We start from the raw sequence: 19,098 nt of genomic DNA on the forward strand, positions 1-19,098 counted from the left end.
ACCAATAAACTTAATGTCACTGACGAAATACTACTGTTTCCCTAAGGCATGTTATATATTAAAAGGAAGTTGCCACTTTGACTTTTTGTTTATCATTGGCTGAGCTTTCAAAGAATTAAGAGGGTTTCCCAAACTTTTTCATGTGACTGTGTATATATATATATATATATATATATATATATATATATATATATATATATATATACACACATATACACACAGGTATGTACTGTATAGTCAGACATGCTATCTTCTATGTTAATCCATATCTTCCTTTTTAACAATTAAATGCATTTTACAGCTAAGGTGTAATTTTTTGGGCCTCAGTGCGATGAAATGAATCTATTTGTGAAAGCTGTTTTTTCTTAGGTTGTCTGCAAATAGCCAAAAATGTCTTCTCAGTCAGTCAGTGAGCCTATCAAAGACACATTTAGGTCAGAATGCTCACAGGAATTACAGCACAGTTTTACAATACCTTAAAACACATCCTTTATGTGAACGTTGAGTCTGAAACTTGGAAAACAAACAGATTTTGTCCTTGTTCTAAACACTGCAAAATAAAGGTGTTTTTCATTTGCAAAAATTTGAAAGGCTAGTTAATTTAAACTCTGTATCAAGCAGAATTTTTTTTTTTACTTTAAGGCTACTTAAATTTTACTTACTACTACAGCTACTACAGTTAATCCAAATACAGAAGCAAAGATTATAACTAAACATTTTTTTTAAACAAGGTATATACCAATAAAATGGCTTAATTTCACCTTACCTTAAAGAATCCGTTGATACCTATACTCTGAAGTGTACAGGATAAGCATGAATGTACACCTGTTTAAAATCTCAAGGATGACTAAAACTAAAGGGAAAGCCTTTAGCCGTAGGGCTCAAAATTTGGGATGACATACTTGCTAACATTGGAAACAATCCATTTACCTTAGAAAACTTTTCTTATTGAAGCTTTGAGTAATTTGAAGTACACAAGCTTATAACCGACATTTACTTGTTCTGTTAGTAAAGTGCGCAGAAATTCGATTATGTCCAGTATATTTTGTATATAGCAATGAAAACACAAACAGCTAAATACTATACACAAATTTTAATGAACCACAAGAAATAAAACAATTAGCAGAATGTTTTTCAAAACTCTTTACAATAACATTGTTATTTCTGATCAATTAAACAAGTTAAATGAATGTTGCCCATCAGTGAAATTAGACGTATAAAAACAACCCGTTATGCGTTGGGGTTATTAGGAATGCAAACCAAAAGTACTAGCACAAACCATAAACTATGAATATATGGTAAAAGTGGCACCATTGGATTAGTAATTAAAAAAGGAATTTAATGTACAAAATAATTTTTATTTTTAACCAATACCACCAATCTCTGTACTCTTATAAGTATGGCTTTTATGGCTTAGAAAGTATAGTAACGAATGTCAAAAAATATAGAAGATAAGACAATTGATGGCATTTAATTTTAAAAAATGTTGACAAGAAATGGTAACGTGAATAAAAAATAAGATTATAAATACTGTTAAGCACATTACACTGTTATTCACTTTTATAAACAAGAAGGTTGAAGCAGTAAGTTTCATCACATATGGAGGTTACCACACATTTAATAAAGAAAGGCAAGCAAGCAAGAACACAAAGCAAGAAAGGATTTTAATTTTGCTTAATGGACTAATTCAGGCTGATTCTCAACAAATGGCAGAACCCCACTAACATAATAAGCAATCCCAAGAGAAAGTAAAGCAATGACCACAATAAGTAGCAGAACTCTCCAAAATCCCAGATCTTCAACAAACTCTTGCCACGTTGTTCGAAAGCTTGACAGCATTCCTTCACTGTGCTGTAGGTTTGGATTAAGCAAAGAGTGACTTTCCATGGCACTAAAAAAGAAAGAATGTTTAAATGTAGTTAACAGTACCATGCAATGCTAATTACAATTACTTTTTTAAAATCAAAATCATAAAGCAATTAAGAATCCAATAAATACAGTGCATTTCCTGGAGACAAAGTCAGAGGGGTGAGATTGTGTTGGTTTGTGCAGAGGAGAGATGCTGGGTGGGATATTGGGAGAAGGATGCTAAGAATAGAGCTGCCAGGGAAGAGGAAAAGAAGAAGGCCTAAGCAAAGGTTTATGGATGTGGTGAGAGAGGACATGCAGGTGATGGGTGTAACAGAGCAAGATAGATAGATAGATAGATAGATAGATAGATAGATAGATAGATAGATAGATAGATAGATAGATAGATAGATAGATAGATAGATAGATAGATACTTTATTAATCCCAATGGGAAATTCACAAGAGTGATCAATAAATCAATAAATAAAAATAGAAAAATAAAAGTAGAAAAGTACACATACATATACAGTCATACACGGAGCTGCTGAAAAGGCTGCCACTCACAGAAAGATATGTAAGAAGATGATCCGCTGCAGCAACCCCTAATGGGAGCAGCCGAAAGAAGAAGATTACAAAAGGGCCACAAGAGGTGTAGAGCATCTCATATGACTCAATGCTACATTTTAATTTTAGGTTATTGTGCCTTAAACTTCAAATTTTAATTTTTCCCTTTGTTTGTGTGCTTTATTCCGGGATCTTTGACTATTTTCAACACTGTTGGCACCTAACAATAGACTTTTTCCTATTCAATATGACTCCTGACCTTCCACCCATTGTTGCTCAAAAGCCAGCATACATGCATTATACCTTACTGAAAAAGTATGATTAATACACAGTTATACCCACTTGAAAAATCTGCAGCACTCCCAATACAAGACCATTTTTCTTAGACAAGCTTAATGTTACTCTAAATGTTGTTTGGAATTAATTTAAAAAGTTAGGTGATCATCAGGATAGCTCAAAGACCAATCTTTGGGTCATCACATTTTATAATTTATATAAATGATATAGCTAAAAATGTAATTAAGAATATGTTCAGTTTTGCAGATGACAGTAAATTAAGCTTAAGTAAAAAATACTGTTGGCCCTAGTGTGTGCTTGGTGTGTGGGTGTGTTTGTGTGTGTCCTGCGGTGGGTTGGCACCCTGCCCGGGATTGGTTCCCTGCCTTGTGTCCTGTGTTGGCTGGGATTGGCTCCAGCAGACCCCCGTGACCCTGTGTTTGTATTCAGCGGGTTGGAAAATGGATGGATGGATGGAAAAAATACTGTTTAGACAACAATATCAGTAAAGATGGAAAAGAACAGAATTCAGACCTAAGCAGATATGTGGTAGAAACAGGACAAAAAGCTCAATTCCCAGGGTACCCACCATAACAATAAGCTTTGAACTCAAGGTTAAAAGTCTGCAATTTCCAATTTACATTTGTAATAATACCTTTTTCAACTACAGTTTACCCCATTAATAAGAGGTTTCCAGGGGCTAAGGTTAGACAGAGGTCATGGAGTGCTAGTGTAATACCATGATACCTCATGGTCAATAGATGGCAATACATTGACCCTAGTTGAGGGAACTGGGGCAAGTTATCCATTTTAAAAGCAAGTAGTAGTCGTGGCTGGCCTGAGGCCAATCTTATCCTTCACAGTCATTACAGTGTAGCACATAATCCACAACCTGTAAGAGTGGTTGTAACATGTTTTCACTTTAAATGGATCAGCAGCTGGGAAGATGTGGAGAAAATCTAGTTTTTAAAGGGCAACAGAGAACTCTGTGGAGCACAGGGCCCCCTTTGGACTACCACAGAGACTTTAAGGAAAGTGTCTAAAAATGTCATGTCATAGGGCTCACTGGATATTAATTAAAGCTTACCAAGTAGGTAAGGTTTTATTTATTTATCATTTCCCTTTGAACCAATTGTTCCTGTAATTTAAAAAATACAGTTATCATAGCATTATTCAAGGTGGGGTGTGGCTCCAGGAGGGTGGGATGCTTGCAATGTATGTATCCTCTGCAGACTCAAATGAGAAGTTCAACTGATTAAATTCATAAGTCTTTATGAATATATACAACGAAATTGGATTCCAACCTATCAGTGCAAAGCAAAAAAGGATTATAAAACCTGTAAAAATATATACAATATGCCACACATACAAGACATTTTCACATTCTGCTGATATTTATTCATTGCATAATTTAAGGTTTCACAATATGAGCAGCATTTAGCACAGTTATGGCCAATGAATAAAAACTGTTTTTTAATCTGTTTATTCATGTTTTTATTATCCTGAAACATCTGCCTGAGGGCAGCAGTTCAGACAGACAGTGACCAGGATGGAATGGATCTTTAAGTATGCTCTGGGCCTTTTCAAGGCAACATGAACTGTAACAATTTTTCAGGGATAGGAGAGGGCATTCTATAATCTTCTAGGTGGTGCTGATGACCTCCAGAAGTGCTTTCCTCTTTGACACTGTGCAGCTGGCAAACCACACACAGATGCAGTAAGTAAATATGCTCTATAGAGAGCAACAATAGAAGGACATGAGCAGTTTTTATTGAAAGTATTCTTCCTGAGGATCCTCAGTAAGTGAAGTCTCTGGTGTGCCTTCTTTAGCAGTTTGCGGTTATAGTACTTCATGTCAGATTTTCCTTTATGTGCACACCCAAGAACTAGAAGTCCGAGATCCTCTCCACACAGCCCCTGCCAATGAAAAAGGGACTGAATATCTGTTTTTTTTCCTCCTAAATTCAATAATCAGCTCCTTGGTTTTGGTGGTAAGAACCAGATAGTTGCCTCTGCACCACACAAACAGTCGCTGCATCTCGTCCCGATAAGCGGTCTCATTCACCCCAGAAATGAACCCCACTTAGGTGGTGTCATCCGGATATTTGATGATGTCATTGCTGAAGTGTGCTGGGGTGCAGTCACAGGTGTAGAGGGTGAAGAGAAGAGGACTCAGCATGCAGCCATGCAGAGAACCAGTGTGAAGGCTGAGTGAGGGCAGAAGAGATGTAGGGGTCTATTCTTACCCTCTGGGAGCGATCTGTGAGGAAATCCATAATCCAGAGGCAGATAGAGTGGGATAGTGCCTGGTCTGTCAGTTTGATTAACAGCTTATGGGGGAGGATGGTATTAAATGCAGAGCTAAAGTCCACAAAGAGCAGCCTAGCATAACTCCCCTGCTGTTCTGAGTGGGTTAGGACAGCATGGAGATTTGCGGCTATGGCCTCTGTAGATCTGTTTGACCTGTAAACATACTGGTGTATGTCTAACATGGACGGGAGGTTAGAAGTGATACGAGTCTGGACCAGTTTCTCAAAGGACTTCATGATCACAGGGGTAAGTGCCACTAGATGATAGTCATTCAGGCTGCTGATGGTAGTGTTTTTTGGCAGTGGAACAATAATACAGGACATCAGGCAGGATGGAATAGTAGACTGGAATAAGGAGTAGTTGAAGATCTTGGTAAAGACCCCAGCCAGTTAATCCACAAAGTCCAACAGCACTCGTCCACAGAGGCCACCTGGACCCATAGCCGAGTCCTTGAGTTCACTGCCTTCAATTTACACCTCACCTCATGCTCCTCCACCGTGACAGTGTGGCTGTTGTGGGCTGGTGGATATGATGTAGCTGTCTCTGGTGACTTCATCTTGAAGTGAGCAAAGTCAGCTCTTCAGCCAGCAAAGCATCACCATCAGCAGCTGGGGGACTGCTGGATTTGTAGCTAGCAAAGTGCTGAACCCCTGCCACACCTGCCTTGTGTTATTACTATGGAAGTTGTCCTCAGTACTTCTCTTGTAAGAAGACTTGGCCTTTTTTTTTTTTTTTTTTTTTTAATTTGGCTCAAGGCACTGTATTGTGCCTTATCACCAGACCTGAAAGTGGAGTTTCTGTCCCTGAGCAGGTCCTGTACTTTTTTTGTCATCCAGGGCTTCTGGTTGGGATAGACGTGGATACACTTGTCCATGGTGATAGTGTCCATGTGAAACTTAATATAGCCCAAAACAGCTGTAGTATACTCTTCCAGATCTTCAAAAATATCCCAGTTTGTTTTCTCATAGCAATCCTGCAGCTGTTGAAAAGTTCCTTCAGGCCACTTTTTAGCAGTCTCAAATGCAATAATTCCTATATGCCAGGGACATGAGGTTTGGATTGGCCCAGGTGTGGTAGTAATTTAGCCCTGAAGCCCTGCTTGATACTTGAATATACCTTTACCAGTATATTTGCTCCACTAGTAGTACACGTAATGTGCTGATGGAATCTGGGGAGCACCGTTTTTAAATCAACACGGTTAAAGTCCTCTGCTGTGATGTGAATGGCCTCAGGATGCAAATTATGTTGACTGCTAATGGTACTATATAAATAACCAAGAGCTGAGTTAGCATTATCATCCGGTGGAATATATACACAGCAATTACCAAGTGTGGGAGATCCCAGGGTTGAGCTGTCGGGAGGAAGGGTGGCAACGCGTCTGGGAGTAGAGGATTGATTATTGGCTACTGTATTGTATTGTTTTATGAGTATTGTGGAGTGGAGGGTGCTTGGTGCACTGTATTGTCCGAATAAAAACAATTATTGGACTTTTATCTGGTGTCTGGCATCTGATCCGAGGGTTCAAGGGAGCAATAGCGCCCCCTATCTGTCACACAAGGCTACAGTAAACTCCCAGGGAAGATATATGGGTCTGCATGTAACAGTCACAAACTCCATACTCTAGGAAACAGTGACTAAGTATGATCTTAATGTTAGTACACCAGCTGTTGCTGACATACAAGCATAATTCCCCACCCCTCTGTGGTAAAGTGAGGTCCACAGCTGTTTGCCATTTTAAATAAGCCATGAGTGCGGTGATTATTTAAGGAGGGGGCGTGGTAGTTTGGCCAAAGTGGTCCCTGGGCGCGATACGGGCAGGGGCATTTCCACACTGAAGTGCATGGGTGCAGGATCACCCATGTCCGTAATTGATGCCAGGAGCTGCTAATTGCCACACCCATGCCACGTCGCCATTATAAATAGGAAGAGCACAAGTGTGGAGAGAGACAGAAAAGAGAGAGGGATGGAGGCTAAGGGAGAAGAAGGCTGGAGAATTGGAGATCTGGTGCAGGAGCAAGCGTGAAAGAGAGCAGGCTCACTGGAGTAATGGCAGGCAACTGGGAAGAGAGCTCTGGCAGGGTGTTTGGCCGGCGCTTGGGGGCGGATGGATTGGGTCACTCTTACCTAGTTATTCAGAGGAGCAAGAGTGACCAGAATCGAGGGCGGCTTTCCACAGAATGCATTGGGAGTCGTGGAGGCTTGGGGGAGAGAGTCCCAACGTGAGTGCCCTGGTCACTGGGGAACCTGAGTCTCGGTCCGGCGGTACATATCCAGGTGACGGAAGGCTAACGGACCAGTTTTTAAGGTAGCTGCACCCGTTGAAAGGAGCATCTCCTTTGTTGCCAGACCTGAGAGGAATAAGCAGAGGATCTGACAGATGAAAGGTGAAGGCATCGGAGATTTTAAAAGAGACAGTTTCTAACCTGTTTTTAACCTTGTTTTAACTTGATTTATTTATTTGGATTATTTTACCCACACTATTATTCACCCTGTGTTTATGGATTATTTATTGTGGACATTTTTGAAGCACTGCACTTTGGACACTGTTTTGATTGTATGGATTTTTTTTCTTTTAATAAAAGCACTTGTTCACTTTTTGCACCATCCCCTTACTCAGTTTGATTTGTCCCCCATCAGACCAGCTCATCCAGTTACATTACCAATGGTGTTGGGTTCAAGGGCTCCCAAAAAGAGAGGTGGGAGCATGAAGCTGAACCCACGCCGTCACACCCCTGCCTTTTCTCTTACTAAATTCTCCAGTTGTGTCCTGCTGGTGTACTGTGCGGCTTGGTAACTTGATAGTTGCATCAGGAATGAGTGAATGAAGCCAGGTCTTCGTGATTAGCAGAATGCAAGAGTCCTTTATGATCATATTTAGCTGCAGCCTGTAGCTTCAATTCATCCAACTTATTTGCAAGAGATCTTGCGTTGGTAAAAAACATGTTAGGAAGAGATGGCTTGTGTGGCCGTCTCTTTAACCTCGCCAGCGCACCAGCCCTACAGTACCGCATTTGCTTCCTGTCCTGCGCCGCCTCCGTCTCCTGCCTTTGAGGAAGGTAATCCAAGGGGAGCATGGGCGCCTGGCTATGTCTGCCAGGATATTGTGGAAGGGGAGAAATTCAGCTGTAACAGCCTGCTCCCTGTATGAGATTGTGCCAACAGTTGATGTTATTTGCCCAGCAAAATGTCATTATGATGAAAGGCAAAACACATACACAAACAGATAGAGAAAACACCGAAAGGAAGAGCACCGAGCTGCTGCGTCTATGTGCGCCACCACATTGAATCTGGACATGAAAGTTGTATCTATGTTAAGGTATTTTCCTGTGTCAAACTTCTTAAAAAAATCAGAATTAATGAAATGTTTCATATGTAAAAACACATTTAGAATTACATTGTAATATAATGCTCAATTTCTCCTAATACTGGATGCAGCAAGACATAAAATTGTTATCATGTGTTTCACATGTAGATAAAAATACTATATGCAAAAACAAAAGCTAGCAAATGATAGTTTTCTCATCCTGTGATCTGAAATAATAATTTATTGCATAAAAGAAAACTGAAAAATATACCATCACCATAACTGTTAAATGGCATAGTCAATGACTATAGGCAGCAAAGATGATAACTGAAGTGGAACATACAACCTGCGAATGTTGACTGGTGTGAAACACCCCATCACAAGGCTTCATCATTACAAAACTGTACTACTACCACGTGGGTAGTAACGAGTTACATTTACTCCGTTACATTTACTTGAGAAACTTTTTTTTTAAAAATTGTACTTCTAAGAGTAGTTTTACTGCACCATACTTTTTACTTTTACTTGAGTACATTTGTGAAGAAGAAACGCTACTCTTACTCCGCTACATTGGGCAACACTCAACTCGTTACTTTTTTCCATTTACACATCAGATACACTATATTTTTGCCAGAGAGAAGTCACCAGTGGCTCTACTGCATGACTTTCACCAATCAGACATAGCAACAATAATCACATGACCATGTTTCACCAATCAGACTTAGCAACAATAATCAGATGACTCCGTTTCACCAATCAGACGTAGCCATGCAGTCACATGACCACACACAAACTTCCTGCGTCTGCAGCCTGTGAGAGACTTTTTAGTCATGCGGGGCTCCTGTTCACTGCTAAACAGTCACAGCTTCACAGCAAGAACCTTGAGAGCCAACTCCTGCTGAAGCTTAACCATCACTTCACTGAGTGAAGAACAAGCACGTTTTAACCAGACATGCACAGACAGTCATGGTAAAGTGAGACTTCTTGTACGTGCACAAGCTGCCTTGTTCTAATGTTATTTTCAATCAGCTGTGCTATTTGGAGGGTAAGTGTGTGACGATGCCGGTCCCCTACAGACTCCCTCTTCCCACATGGGAGTCTGCTGAACCCACACCGTCGATAGTTATGACCAAGATGAGCTGACATATGAGGATAATTCACTGATGAGGCCAGAGGATGGTGGAAAAAGTGCTCAAGTGCTTTTATTAAAAACTAGGGATGCACCGATATGGGAATTTTGGGTCGATGCCGATATCCGATAATGTCTATGTACTTATCTGCCGATGCCGATACTGATGCCGATATACATATTTATAAGATACAGAGAAAAATTAGACTTGATCTGTCTGGACAAGAATTACAGACAAAGTGAACATTTATTTGTATAACAATTTTGCACACCACATTCAATCATTAAAAACAAATGATATCTGCCACATTTAGCTGGCTACCTGTTGGTTATATGGGTAACAGTTCTACAGGTTTTTGCTTTAAATAACTTTTCTCTTTCTTTTTGATGGAACAAATACAACAAATTCAACAATAATCGAAAAAATGAAAACTGAAAAAAAATGGTAAAATGTACAATTACAATGAAATAAGCAATACAACTTAAGAATAACAACTTTTGCAGATTATTTACAATCATTAAAATGGCTTCTGCTCAATCACATTTGACTGGCTATCTGATCCTTTGTTTTACAGTCTGCAGTATTAAATAGTTTACCACGTAACATTTTTTCTTTCTTTTTTGATGGAATAAATCTAACCAATCTATAATTTTAAAAATCAGAAAAGCGTACAACAGTAAAGAAATAAGTAACTTTTTTTTTCTGGAGGCTTATCATTCTTTTCTATTTTTTAAGCATGATGGGGAGGTTTTTCTTAACGAACAAGAGCATCTCTGCCTTGCCACAGGAAATTCTGTTTCTCTTTTCGTTGATCACATTAGAAGCCAAACTGAATAATCTCTCGCTATCCACACTAGTACATGGGGCTGACAGGAACTTGCGTGCTACTTTGGCAATGGTAGGAAACCGACTCCAGTTGTTGTTCCAATATTTCAGTGGATTTTCATTCCTCGGGATTGGTGCTTCAGAAAGAAATCCCTGCACCTGCCAAGTAGCATGCATACATATACAATATTATATTCTGTGTCATCTTTCATATCTAAAAGATAGATCTGCATTTTGGCTTTTACCAGGGCTGTCAGATTAAGATTAGAATCCTTACAATAAAAAAAAGTATATGGCATTTGAATTGAATGCATGTCTGTATTGTATTTGCTGTTTTTTGAAACATTTTATTATTAATATTTTTGCTTTTCACTGTAGATCAGGGGTGTCCACACTTTTTCGGCTTGCGAGCTACTTTTAAAATGACCAGATCGAAATGATCTACCTACATTAAAAATTATATATATATATATATATATATATATATATATATATATATATATATATATACTGAGTATACATTATACATAAAATATATGTTGTCATACCTTGCATAACTGAATAACCCTTATGGCACAATAACAATTCAATACATTTATGGTCACTACAGTACTTGGATTTAATAATCTTCACATGGGAAAAGGCTGACTCGCATAAATAAGTAGAGCCGAATAATGCAGTCAAGGAGGCAGCACATTTCCTCATTTTTGGGAACTTTTTCTCTGTGAGTAAGTTCCAAAACTGTCCATGAGCCTCAGACTTCAGCTGAATGTGAAAAATGACGGCTGTCCGATTAACGGCGATTTTAGTTCCCTCTCCTTTCTCTTTCTCGGATCGCTTTTCGGAAGGAAGTCAGTTTCGTAGTTTTTATGAACAGTCCGAAAGTGCCTTTCCACATTTTCCTTGTTTGGAATAGCAATGATAGATTGACATATCAGACAAACGCACTTCAATTGTGACATTGTGAGTAAAAAATCCTCTTCCAATTCCACATCCAGCCCATACCCTGCCCAAACAATTTTTTTTTTAAAAATCCCTTCTTTAGTCGATATAAATTGGAAGGCTAACTAGATCAACAGCCGGAGTTTTGCAGTAGCTCGCGCGTTTGATCGTGAGTGCGGGATGACTAGTGTGTTAGAAGAAAAGAGATCTCAGACTGGCCGCCCTGTATGTCAATCAAGTGGCAGATGCCATAGGGAGGATATATGATAGACTAACGTTTAAAAAAAATTTTTTTTTGAATGCAACACGATCGACGCATTGGGCATGATCTGCTTACAAGTTGCTCATTATTGCTTAAGAGACTCAGTTGAAAACAGTGTCTTCCATGAATGTGATTGGCTGTCCCACAAAAAGCAACGCAAAGAGAAGTAAGACACAAACCGCACAGGCACTTTCTAAAGACAACGTTCAAAAGAAAAACAAACAAAATTGTCAGTGATTGCTCAAACAAAGTAAATGCAGTCATTTTTTTTCTTTTTTTCCTAGAGGCCAGAGGACCTTATATCCCTTTGTCTATTTTTTACAGTAAATAAACTGAAGCATTGTGACCCTTTAAGTGTTTTACAAATGAAACAAGTGTATTAAATGTTACACAAAATACTTGAAAGACCTCAACAAAGTATTATAATCAATTATTAGCAGACAGCATTTTTCAAAGTAACAAAAAAATGTAAAACGAGTTTGTTTATTTATGAAACTATTTAGTTAACACGCACCGAACAACAATATGAAGCAAAGAAGCATAGGCTATAGTTGGCTCAGTCGCTTGATGAAAACTAGCAATCTTTAAAATGGTTGTGTTTAACACAGAAGATGCTGACCGTTTAACTAATGACTAATAACAATATGGGTTAACAATTTAGAAATACGCATAGACTGATCCTAAAAACTTGCGTGCAAAAACAGATCTGTAAAATCCCACAAAAGTGTCCAGCACGTCTTAAGTAACATGAAGCCAAAGTTAGTGAGAGGTAAAACCTACAACCGCTCTTTTTACATTCGATTGCCGTTTTTCTTTCTTGCCTTCCAAGATTTTGTATACATTCGAATTATGTTAGAATAGTGATATTATATCCGACAGCCCATGTTATTTACTTAAAACAATGTTGTAAAGATCTCCACAGAGCTTTTTTTTTTTTAACTCGCCTCTGTTGTCATCTGGCTGTTTTCCCGAGGCATCAATGTGTTCTCTTCAAGAATTTCGTTGTACATTTCGAAGAGCGTGCAAGCCACTTCGTCATTTCTCTTGGCCCTTTTCTTTTGTGGACCATCTATCTGTGATTCAGTCGTCTGCATTTCGTTCGATGCAAGTTCCACCTGAGCTTGCATTTTGAATGCCAGTGATTTTACATCTGCATCGAAATAGCGGTCTTTGTATCTCGGGTCTACAATAGTGGCAACACAGTACATGGATTCTTTGTAAATCTCAATGAAACGATTGTTTACAGCCTCCAAGAGAGCGCTTTTACTGGTTTTGACTCCGAAGTCAGTATGAGCACTTTTAGTCAACAGTCGTTTTAAGGCATTAATTGAGGGAATAACGTTAGAAGCCAAGGCTTCAGACTGGCAAATTTCTTTTGTCAGTTGTTCAAATGGAGCAAGGAGTGTGATTATGTTCTCGATCAAACCCCACTGATTAGGCGTTAGAGTTGCAGGTAACTCAAAATCGGAGGCATAAGCCCCAAGGGCTCTTTTCAGCTCCAGCAAGCTTTGCAGCATATAGAATGTGCTGCTCCATCTAGTCGAAACATCTTGCTGAAGCATTTTCGGCTGCATACCAAGTTCAGTTTGTATAGTTTTGAGACGCGAGTTGGCTAATTGTGAATGCTTAAAGTGACCGACTATTTTTCTGCCGATCGCTATTGTATCAGAGACACTGCGCTGGGATAGTACGCCATCGTTCACGGCAAGCTGTAAAGTATGAGCCATACATGGCAAACTTGGGATCCCGCATTCCTCCATAGCCTTTGCAATGTTGCGTGCATTGTCTCGTAATACTACATGAACATTCTCTTTGGGTATTTTCCATGTTTCAAACATTCTTTTAAAAGCTAGAGAGTGCAGCACCCGTGTGTGATCCGGAGCATTCTTGGGCGTGCAAGATTGCTTTCTGCAATTCAAACTTGCGGTCGATCCACTGAGCAGTTAAACTAAGCATACTAATAGCACTCATATCAGATGTCCATATATCAGTGGTAAAGCTTATGGCTGTGACATCTTCAGCAAGGAGTGTGTGCACATGACTTTCCACAATTTTATGCAACTCTGGAAGCGCTATGTCCGAAAAATAACGGCGACTGGGTATCTGGTAACGGGGCTCGAGATACTCAAGCAGCCTTCGAAATCCTGTATCTTCGACAACAGAAAATGGCTGATCGTCCAGAGCAATAAATTCCATCACCTTTGCAGTAATTGTTTTAGCTTTAGGGTTGTCTTTATCAAATTTCTTTGATTTTTCAAGTAACTGATCAACACGTTGATTAACAGCAGTTTTTGATTTTGTGCGTGGTGGCGCAGGATTCTCCTCTTTTGCTCTGAGGAATTCTGTATATTTGTCGGGATGGCGTGTCTTCAAGTGTGTAATTAAGTTGGTGGTATTGAAATTTCGCACTTTGGTCCCTCCACGCAAAACATTAGTCAAACAAGTGTTGCAAATGGCATATTTTATGTCACTCTCACTCACTTTGAAAAACTTCCACACCGCAGACATTTTCGCACAGTAGCCCAGCGTCGCCTAAACGTCCGGCACATCCGGAACACAGTGAATGCGTCATCAATATCGGTTTGAATTATCGGTCCAATTTAGTCATCGGTCCGATGCCGATAAAATTATTTTAACCCATTATCTGCCGATACAAATATAAATCCGATATTATCGTGCATCCCTATTAAAAACCAGTCAAAACAAAAGTGTCCATTGTGCAGTGTTCTAAAAAAACAGTACATATATAAATCCATAAAAATCATTGTGGAAAGTGGGGTTAAAAAAAATCAATAAATAAATCCATTAAAAATCTGCGGTTAAAATGCAGACTAACTCCTCCTGATCTCAGCCCAACTTCTCATTCTCTCCAGCTCACTCATTGTTCGCGTAGCCGGAGGAGACTCAGCAGCCACAAGCTCCTTTCGGCCGACCTCCGTCTTGGCTGCCTCCAGGCATCACGGCCAGACTGTCCAAGGTCGGCTCTCCTCCCTTCTTCCTTTGCACTCACGTGGTTGTACCTCGGAAGCCTAGGGAGGGCACCTGCCTTGCTCGCCACACTCCACCCGAATGTTCAGTGGGGAGAACTAGCCCCTAGAGCTCCACCGCTAAAGCTCTTTCATGGGGCCCTAGCTCACACTGCTTCCTCCCTCCCTCCAGGTGGCCAGATCGTCATTCCCAAGCCTGCCTTTCATGTCTTTTAACCTCTTTTCTTTTCTCCTTTTCTTTGATTCCCCCTTCTTTTTTTGTGCAGACCCGTATATACACACACACACACACACACACGCACACACACAGAGTGAATGGCTTTATGGATTTGAAACTGGCCTTTTTTTTTTTTTTTTTTTTTTTTTTGAAGCCGCGGACCCACTACACCACAAAGGGAATATACAGTACTAGCCGAAGCCCGCCGTAGCATACGGCAGTGTAAGAATAGGAACGGAAAACTGTGAGAAAGGAATTCAGAAATCAAGAAGAAATAAATACTTCTTGTAAGACGCAGTTGTGAATAGGTGTTTTGGTGGAGATGACAGATAATGAGTCGAAAGATCCACTCGTACTACAATATCAGGTCTGTGCTCTGGTCTTTGGGTATCCGACAGTGCATGTAGAATTTCCGGCCAAGCAGGAGTACATGTGAAAGTGATAAATGAATCAGGCTTTCCGAATTTTCGTACTATGGCCATTGCATCCTGATAGTTTTGTTGCATGTATCTTGGACTTCCTGGAAATGTGGACGGTAATATAATCATTTTGCCTACACATACGTTGTTATTTTCAGTGTTTGCTTGCAGTGCGTATGATAGTCCTTTGTATTGTTCCACGTGCAGATCTTGTTGATGTAATCTGAGATAGTTGAGACGCGCGCCCTCTGTTTTAACATATGCATCTACGACGTACTGTTGGAATAGTTTGCCGCTGGAGTGCAAAATACTAAATGTATTCCTCATTGCTAATCTGTACGCGTAAAATTGGCATTAAGTAAGCCTTATTCGCTTGGCAGTTCTTTTATCGGGAACATGTTGTAAATCTTTGAGCCAGCCAATGTCTCTGTAAGGGAAAAAAAGTGGGTAAACCATAGGATCGCAATTCATATTGAGCGTGGAAATCTGTTTACAGGAGTTGCCTATGGGAGAGATGTAAATGTCCCTTTCAGGAGGCGGTTCGCCATCTTCTCCGACAGAAATCGCTGCAACATCAGTGTGACATGTCGGGGCATTGTATCATCCTGCCTAGGGCTTTCCTTGAAAACCATTCGTACAGATGCTGTTGGATTGGACTGAGCGATTTCATGCATGTGTTTGTATGATTTAGCGAAGGGGTTGTTGGTTCTGAGCATGGAATCTAGCTGGAGAAGTACTGCATGCAGAATTTGCTTTATTTTGTAAGCGTACTTCAGTAGCTTGCGCGGTGTCAAAAACATACAACTGTCCATAACCTGGAGAGGTAGAAATGTTAGCGTATAGTGGAGAGATTTGGTGATAAATTTGCCTGTGTATTTTAAAACAGTATGGTCTGTGGCCAGGAGGTTGAGTTATCTGTGCACCAATGGAAGCAAATGCTAGAGAAGAGTTGTATTCTCGAATGTGTTCACGATAATTTTTAGCTTCTGATGTTTGCTGTGTAATAAGCTGTTATAAAGACACAGATGGCTCCCGTAAAGGTGGTAAAGCTACTTTACCGTTGTGGCAGCACCTCGAATACTTGTTGGAATGTATTACGCTCAGCAGGCCAGTATAGTGCATGACAGTGTTTGCACTGCTGGTCTGGAGTCCCAATGTTGTACTCTTGGACGGGAAGACAGGAATTAGGTGAAATATCACCTGTGGTAACGGGAAGAGGACTGTGTGTATGTCTGCGGAGACTGTGTTGGTTTGCAAACGTTGCTTTGCAGATGTCGCATTGCAAGAGTTGTGAATGAGTTTTGTTGTGTTTATTCAGACAATCCTGTGTAGTGAACTTCTTATTGCATTTCTGGCACTCATATAGTTGTTGGGAAGAATGCCTTTTTTTGTGTTTAGCAAGTGAGGTTCGCGTTTGAAAAGTTTTGTTGCAGGAATCGCACTAGAAGAATGTGGGTAAGTGTTTGGAGGATAACGAATTGGAATCGAGAAATGCTGTGTCGGCTGCATGTGGGCAGGACCGGTTTTGAAAAGGAGCCACAGGCAGCATGGGGAAGTGTTTGGAAGAGGACAAATAGGAATCGAGAAATGCTGCGTTGGCTGCGTGTGGGCGGGACCGGTTTTGAAGTGGAAGGACGACGAACCAGAAGAGAAATATATATAAAAGATTATACTGTCAGTGAACAGTAAATATTGCCACTGTAAGTAGTTTGCACTGTACAAACATACGTTACCTACTGTAGGTATTGGCTTCAAAAGCTTTGTGTTATTTGTGCATCTTTATTTTGTATAGATGTTATTTATTTTTACTCATTTTTTATTTTATTATTTGGATAGAGCAGAATTTTCACATTATTTTATATTTTTGTCTGTCTTACTACAACATTTCTAAAAATTAAATAATTTATTATGTTCAAACAGTTACTCAGTACTTGAATAGTCTTTCAAGTACTTTTTTTCTCTTACTTGAGTAAAATGTTTGGTTACTCTACCCACCTCTGCTACCATCACACTGCTTCAAAGACAAGCTAAATAGTGTGATTAACAATAATGAGATGAATACAGAGTAGAGATTTAAGACACTGGTGTTAGGACAACAATCTCTTCCGTAAGGTCAGGAAAACCAAGAAGCTAGGTATAGTCTTCAAGAAGGAAGGGACAAACAACACCCCATAGTGTATCCAGTAAAGACTGGATGTCTCCATTACTCTGTGTCCTTCAGCTTCTACAATAAACAGTGAAATCCATTTTTGCTGTCTATATCATATCCTTGTATGGCGCCTGCTCAACTTGCTGGGTGAAGCTGGATTTTTTTTTTTTTTTTTTTTTTTTTTTTTAAACAGACACATATATGCCTTGTGCTCAGGATATGCATCACAAATGCTACCTCAGAAAGGCAATAGGGCTAAAACAGTATTAATTTCTTGACTATATTTTTAAAATCAATTTAACGGTACATTGATAAAATCCTTGCTTTAATATACAGTGCATCCGGAAAGTATTCACAGTGCATCACTTTTTCCACATTTTATGTTACAGTCTTACTCCAAAATGGATTAAATTCATTTTTTTCCTCAGAATTCTACACACAACACCCCATAATGACAATGTGAAAAAAGTTTACTTGAGGTTTTTGCATATTTATTAAAAATAAAAAAACTGAGAAATCACATGTACATAAGTATTCACAGCCTTTGCTCAATACTTTGTCAATGCACCTTTGGCAGCAATTACAGCCTCAAGTCTTTTTGAATATGATGCCGCAAGCTTGGCACACCTATCCTTGGCCAGTTTCGCCCATTCTTCTTTGCTGCACCTCTCAAGCTCCATCAGGTTGGATGGGAAGTGTCGGTGCACAGCCATTTTAAGATCTCTCCAGAGATGTTCAATCGGATTCAAGTCTGGGCTCTGGCTGGGCCACTCAAGGACATTCACAGAGTTGTCCTGGAGCCACTCCTTTGATATCTTGGCTGTGTGCTTAGGGTCGTTGTCCTGCTGAAAGATGAACCGTCGCCCCAGTCTGAGGTCAAGAGCGCTCTGGAGCAGATTTTCATCCAGGATGTCTCTGTACATTGCTGCAGTCATCTTTCCCTTTATCCTGACTAGTCTCCCAGTCCCTGCTGCTGAAAAACATCCCCACAGCATGATGCTGCCACCACCATGCTTCACTGTAGGGATGGTATTGGCCTGGTGATGAGCGGTGCCAGGTTTCCTCCAAACGTGACGCCTGGCATTCACACCAAAGAGCTCAATCTTTGTCTCATCAGACCAGAGAATTTTCTTTCTCATGGTCTGAGAGTCCTTCAGGTGCCTTTTGGCAAACTCCAGGTGGGCTGCCATGTGCCTTTTACTAAGGAGTGGCTTCCGTCTGGCCACTCTACCATGCAGGCCTGATTGGTGGATTGCTGCAGAGATGGTTGTCCTTCTGGAAGGTTCTCCTCTCTCCACAGAGGACCTCTGGAGCTCTGACAGTGTGACCGTCAGGTTCTTGGTCACCTCCCTGACTAAGGCCCTTCTCACCCAATCGCTCAGTTTAGATGGCCGGCCAGCTCTAGGAAGAGTCCTGGTGGTTTCGAACTTCTTTCACTTACGGATGATGGAGGCCACTGTGCTCATTGGGACCTTCAAAGCAGCAGAAATTTTTCTGCAACCTTCCCCAGATTTGTGCCTCGAGAAAATCCTGTCTCGGAGGTCTACAGACAATTCCTTTGACTTCATGCTTGGTTTGTGCTCTGACTTGAATTAGTAGCTCAGCTGTAGCCGCCCACAGGAACGCTGCTCACACTATGAAGTGGATGGGGGAAAGCCCTCTGAAGCCTAATCATAGAGGAGTTGAAACCGCAAGAGAACCTATTGGGGATCAGAACTTGTGTGATGCTGAGGTGTCGCCCATTGCATAGCAGCACTCTGGTTCTAGTCTGGGGCGGCCCATCTGGGTAGGTGCGTGGAACGTCTTGTCTCTTCGCCATGATGACTATCGTTCCTCTGCTATTAGAACTCTCTAAGGTACACAG

The 19,098-nt window shown here is 40.3% G+C and overlaps 1 protein-coding gene across 1 annotated transcript in view; it reads right to left on the reverse strand.

Annotated features, from left to right (window-relative positions):
- Positions 1–1,074: 1,074 nt before the first annotated feature.
- The window catches only part of ankrd46b (ankyrin repeat domain 46b), a 77,375-nt gene continuing 59,351 nt past the window's right edge, over positions 1,075–19,098 (reverse strand). Inside the window, exon 4 of the mRNA XM_028815424.2 lies at positions 1,075–1,891. Within this exon, the coding sequence (XP_028671257.1) occupies positions 1,675–1,891 (217 nt within the window). The 3' untranslated portion in view covers positions 1,075–1,674. The remainder of the gene's footprint in view (positions 1,892–19,098) is intronic.

Source organism: Erpetoichthys calabaricus, chromosome 12 (genome assembly GCF_900747795.2).
Source record: "Erpetoichthys calabaricus chromosome 12, fErpCal1.3, whole genome shotgun sequence".
Taxonomy (NCBI): Eukaryota; Metazoa; Chordata; class Cladistia; order Polypteriformes; family Polypteridae; genus Erpetoichthys; species Erpetoichthys calabaricus.